At 23.1% G+C, this 6,467-nt stretch overlaps 1 protein-coding gene across 1 annotated transcript; it reads left to right on the forward strand.

Moving 5' to 3' along the window:
* Nucleotides 1-5,799: 5,799 nt before the first annotated feature.
* LOC130946630 (defensin Ec-AMP-D2-like) lies at nt 5,800-6,467 on the forward strand. Its single transcript, XM_057875435.1, has 2 exons — nt 5,800-5,923; nt 6,053-6,467. The coding sequence occupies exons 1-2, from the start codon at nt 5,869-5,871 to the stop codon at nt 6,217-6,219; spliced, it is 222 nt and encodes a 73-aa protein (XP_057731418.1). The 5' UTR covers nt 5,800-5,868; the 3' UTR covers nt 6,220-6,467.

Genomic DNA, 6,467 nt, shown 5'->3' on the forward strand with positions numbered 1-6,467 from the left:
GTTGGAGGTAATTTTTTTTCCCGAAAATTAAAAATAAATTTTCTTTTTTTGGATTATATTATTAAATATGTGTATTCTTATGTATTATTTTTTACATTATTGAAATGATTAACAAAAAATAAAAAATAAAATTAAACAAAAATAGTCTATTGTATTATAAAATATAAATATATATTAAGACTTAGTTGGTAAATGTTTTACTTTTTAAAAGTAGTTTATAAAAATTGTCTTTTAAAAGGCAGTTATTTAAAAATTATTAGGGGTGACAAACAGACAAAGCGGGTTGGTCCGCTCCCAATCTATCCCGTTTCGCTTAGGCCCGCATCATAAATGGGACGGGCCGGCCCGTCCTACCAACTAAAGCATATTCAAAATGTTAGTCTATCCCGCTTTATGGCGGATTGGCAAGCCGGCGTCTAGTCTGCTTGACTTTTTTTTAAAAATAAAATTCATTCAAATTAACCAAAAAATAATAATTAAAAAATTAAATACAAATAAAAAATAATCAAATTATAATATAATTTTTTCACTTTTTTTTAATTTTTAACTTTAATAAAACTGTTTAAAATAATATTTGTCAATAGAATCATCTTTATTTTAAAAAATAAGTCACATAATTTGAGATATATACAAAATTGTAAAATAAAATAAACAAAGTTAATAACTAAAATAAGAATAAAAATAAAAAATATTTAGAAATTATATAATTATTAATTTTATATTAGTAATCACTCTTTTATTTAATAAAAAAGAAAACAAAATTTTGGCCTCGCGGGCCAGCCCGCCCCTACCAAAACCCGCAAATTTGGTAGTGCGAATTTTTTTAATTTAACGGGTTTCAAATCCTTGCCCAACCCGTATTTTTTAGCGGGTTCGACTTGTTTTGTTACTCCTGAAACTTACAATACTTATGTTAGGTAAAATCAAATTAAAAATGGATTTCGATAAGCACAAGCACTATAATTGTATTTGGTAAATTAGTTTTTAAAAATAAAAAGATCATAATAGACATATATATAATAAAGAATAATTACTTTTTTTGGTGCTAATAATTAATAAGGATAATTTTAAATATTTATTATTATATATAATAATATTAGATTTTTAAATTTTGATAAGTATAAGTTAATTTTAAAAAATTTGTCTTTAGGTGCTTTTAATTTTTAAAAACTGCAAATATAAGTACATAAATTTTTAATTTACTAAACACAAAACAAGATGTTTGTGCTTTTTTTAAAAAACATAAGTTCATCTCCAAAATACTTTATCAAATCAAGCCTTAATATATAATGTACAAAAAATTGCATATATTATAATGATAATAAGAAGAGTTATAAAATTCTTCTTTTATAATATGTGGTAGTGAACTTTAAAAATAATGAATTATCTCAAAAAGTATATGATTATAAATGAAGTATTATGAATAGGGAGATTCTATGATACTGATGATGGTTATAAGCATCACATGTTTACATGTGATGTCATGTCAAAATACTAACGCGTGGAGCTAAAGATAAATGTGAATATGAGACTACGAGATCTGTGAAGTGATTCTATTGTTTCCATTTTGATTGATTTGTAGAAAATAAATAATTAGAAGATAATCACCAATTTATAGATGATTAGGTAATGGACCAACTCTCCTTCATGTGGTGGGTTGTTTGATGTTGGTTAAAAGTAAATGAAAAAATAAAGAAGGTCTCAAAAAATAAAATAAAATAAAATAAGTTCTGAAAAAATCTCAAGTGGCTAGCTGAAAAATACGAACTAATGAGAACCACTGCACTTCAAACCACTGCTTCCTCTCATTTTTAATTAATTTTTCTTTCTCTTTTTTTTTTAAATAAAATATCTAAATACACTAAAAAAATACTTCAAAAATTACACTATAAACCACCATCTACTCAAAAATATCAACAAACAAATATAATTTATATTTTAAAATTTGAATAATTTATTTATGAAAAATATTCATGAAAATAAATAAAAATAAACATAACTTCTTAAAATTGATTATATTTTATGATAAAATATATAAAAAAAATATTATATAAAGGTATTAGAAAATATATGAGTTATATTTAAAAAGAGACCAACTTCACAAAACTTTTGTTATTATTGTTGTTTATTTTTATTTGTTTTTTATTTTTAAATAATTATATTAAATTATACACAAATTTTAAATTTTTTTATAAATGAGTCTTTAAATTTAATATTAATCTATATATTATCTAATTAATTTATAAACAATATAATATTTTTAAATTTATAATATATAGTATAATTGATTTACGAATCTTAATCTAATTACTATAACTCTATTAGTAAACCCTAACCAAAAACCAAAAATTCTATTTCTACCACCATACTTTAAAAAATACTTTTTCTATTCTGGAAAATCAATGATCAATGATTTCATCTAAAACAAAAACTAATTGTCATCTCACATTTCATGATATGCCTATTAAATTAAACTAAACCGAACTCTCTTACTAACTTTTATATTTTCATCATAATCATGAATCAATATAACAATAATAATTCCCTTCATGCCACATTCATTGGTAATGATAAATAAAACAAAAACCCAATAAATTATCCTTTATGGCCCTTATATACATTTCAAAATATGAGTTCCTAAGCCCACAAATCAATGGCCCATTAGCCTAACACCTAATTATAAAACTAATTCATGTATAATTAATACTTTTCCTATTCCACTGTGTCTCACAACCATTTCTACCCCCACGTGTCATTTTTTAGTATTGCCAAGCATACTATACTGAAAACATGTATAAGCACGGTAGAATTTTCCTTATGAATAATCTCAAGTTATCTTTCAAATGTTTATGAAAATCATTTTGAAAATTTATGAAATTTGATTATCATAAAAAAAAATTGATGTACTGAAACAAAGGACTAAAATTTATAATTTCTATGCACCCATAAATATTAAGAGTAAGTGAAGAGATCAAATGATTCGAGAACATCGCTCTTAGTAAGGTCTTGTATCCACAAGGACATATAGGATTAATCCTCAAAATTAGGAATCGATTTACACTCTATTTATATTATAAGCCTCTCATTTCGATCATATATAACTCGATTTAAAAAATATATATTTTTATTTAAATATAATATTTTATCTTTTCATATTTCATAATATATATTAAATATTATTTATGTATTATAAATAAATTAAATTACTAACTTGGTGAATATTCGTGGTGCAGATAATGCTGCCTGTCCTAGATACATGCCAATACGTGTATGCACCAAATTAATATAAAAACAAAAATCATTATATATATAGAAGATAGTAATTAATAATCTGTGATTAAAAAATCTCACATTATTTTACAATATATTAAATAAATTTTAAATAATGTAAAGGACTTATAAATCTATTTATATATAGTGTTAAAATCTTTTATTAAAATTATTATAAAATTATATATCTAAAATATTTAAATTAGAGAGATACATAAAAAATAAAAAATATGTTTTTTTCTTTTTATTTGTCATATTCTAAATGTTGTTTTAGATAATAATAATAATAATAATAATAATAATAATAATAATAATAATAATAATTAAATTTTAGACAATTTAGTGATAGAATATCATGTCATAAAAGTGTTTATCTAAAAAATTTTAAAGTGATAGAAAAAGTTAATAATTATATCTCAAATTAAAAAAAAAACGTCTCATGTTATAATTTAATTTTAATTATTTTTCAACTAATTTATTATTCATTTAAAATATCTACCAATATTCAGCTATTTTTCCAATTACTTTTTTCCTCCAATTAACCAAATTGCCATTTGAGTTAGATAGAGATATTATATAGAGAATAATACACTTTAATATTTTCTCACACATTTTAAAAGTGTTCTTGGATGGTAGTTCAAGTAGTTTTCTCATACTTTTTATTTAACTCTGAAATTATTTGGACTATCATCCAAAAATATTTTTAAAGTGTGTGAGGAAATATTAAAATATATTATTCTCTATATAATATCTGATAAAAACTCAATTGTAGTCGATTTTATATGAAGTTGATAGTTAAGAATCGTTAGATAAAAATTTAGTCAAATCAATCAAATTATTTAATAATTTTCAATTATCAACTTCAAGATTTAGTCAAATCAATCAAATTATTTAATAATTTTCAATTATCAACTTCACGTAAAATCGACTGTATATGAATTTCTACCGTAATATCTCTATCTAACTCATGTTATTTGTGTTAGGAATTGAATAAAGTTAGCATCACCGACCCACGCTAGCTTTACCCACTCTTGCATTGTGATGTGTTCTCAATTCTGATCCTACTTTCAGAATTCCAAACAAATATTTTTCTTTTTTCACCCTATGAGCATCAGTGCATGTAAGCTCTGTATTCGATGAAAATTTCAATTTAAATAATGTAAAGAGATATATTATTTCCTTTTACATAAATTACCCAAAATACACTTCAAATATTCAACCACACAAGAGAATAATAATAATAATAATAATAATAATAATAATAATAATAATAATAATAATAATAATAATAATAGATAAAAAAATTGAAAAATTAGTATTAGTTTGATAAAAATGTCTAAATATAAGAGACATTCTTTCAAAAGGCTCTAAAATTCGATTGTAACTTATTATGTTGCAAGTATATATATAATTTGAATTTAAACTTTATTTATTGCACCTTATTTATATGTTGTCTTTTTAAATTTGTTTAAAATAAGTTACTTAACAATGAAATACTGGAAGATTATTTTAGTGCTGTATCTAGATATTTGTACAACAATTTTCGTCATTTATTTATACATACTTCCAACCGAAAAGAAATTAAAGTGAAGAAATTACAAAGATGAGTAGATACCTCGAAACAAAAGGCATTTTGACTATTACCTTAAATAATAATTTTATTTTGTTTTTATTTTTAAATGAAATTTATTAAATAAAAAATTACTTATATATCTATATTATATTGCATTTTGCTGACCAGTCTAATTTTGCATACTCTGACTACTATTAAGACATAGTATCATAATTTTATATTTAAAAAATTTAGAATTTAATTTTTGATAAAAAAACATAAGATAAATAAAAAATAAAAAAATTTATACAAAAAAATTCAAACTGATCTAGAAGAAATTCTTACTTAAAGAAACATATTATTGATATAACTCTTTATATTACTTTCTCTCATTAGCTTAATTTTTAAGAAAAGTAGTATTATGATACTATGCAAAATTGAATTATTGTATGTAAAATTGCCATATAATACACAAAAACATAAACTCTTCTGTTATTACATAAATTAATAACTAAAATTTTTTATTTAAATTATTAAATAATCATGAATATTTAAAAATATATATTAAAATATATTGTTAAATTAATAAATTAAAAAATAGATTAATAATTAAAATTAATAGACAAAAAGAATAAATTTTAATTATCTTCTGACAAAAAAAAAAAAACCCTGTTACTTTGTCTTGTATGTATTGAAAGTTTGAAACAGAAATGATTGTCATCATAAAAACTAAAAAGTTAAACCAAACCCCATAGAATGACGCTCCCCCTTCACGTGAACACTGAGTAGAGATTCTCTATATGTCACTGTACCCAAGTAAATCAAAGTACATGTAACTCATACCATATACACTACTTAATTTAATTTATTTTATTTTATTTTTAATATATATTTTATATTACTTAATATAATTGTATAAATATATGAATCCATGACCCCGCAACCTACTTGTTCATTTTTTCTTATATATACAAGAAATCAGATTAACATACATACTCTTATTAGCTTGTATCAAATTTATTTTGAGTGTTTAGGTCCAAAGAATCATGGAGAGGACACGATTTGGGCTTTTCTTCTTCCTTCTCTTTCTCCTTGCTTCTCGTAAGCCTCTCTAATAATTTATTATTTTTTTTCTTTTCATGTTAGTTGTGTATACATATGTAAATTAATTAATTGATTAATTATTAGTAATATAATGTAATTAATTATCAATTAATGTGGCGTGTGTAGAGATGGTGGTGCAAAGCGAGGGAAGGCACTGCGAGTCAAAGAGCCACCGGTTTAAAGGAATGTGCGTTCACGAACGCAACTGTGCTTCGGTTTGTAACTTAGAAGGTTTCTCCGGCGAAAAGTGCCGCGGCTTCCGTCGACGCTGCTTCTGCACCAGGCATTGCTAACACGGTTTAAACCTAAGATCTGAGATTTTATATTATTTGAGTCAGCTCGTTAGTAGTCGTAGTAATGTTAAGTAATAAAATATGTACTAATTAATTGGTACATGCAATCTATGCATGCATGGTGCTAATTAATTAATTAATTAATTACAAGTACCAACTATGTATGTTTTATTTCTGTGGTTTCATTATATTTATTTCGCCTATTTCTAGCTAGGATAAATTTAATTTGTAACGAATAATCTTGTTCT

This window comes from Arachis stenosperma, chromosome 8 (genome assembly GCF_014773155.1).
Source record: "Arachis stenosperma cultivar V10309 chromosome 8, arast.V10309.gnm1.PFL2, whole genome shotgun sequence".
NCBI classification, from domain to species: Eukaryota; Viridiplantae; Streptophyta; class Magnoliopsida; order Fabales; family Fabaceae; genus Arachis; species Arachis stenosperma.

Excerpts from the sequence above, each read along its gene's own strand:
- LOC130946630 (XM_057875435.1), top strand. The coding sequence starts at position 5,869 with ATGGAGAGGACACGATTTGGGCTTTTCTTCTTCCTTCTCTTTCTCCTT. Across the intron at positions 5,924-6,052 it reads TCTCTTTCTCCTTGCTTCTC|AGATGGTGGTGCAAAGCGAG; the intron begins GTAAGCCTCTCT and ends TGGCGTGTGTAG.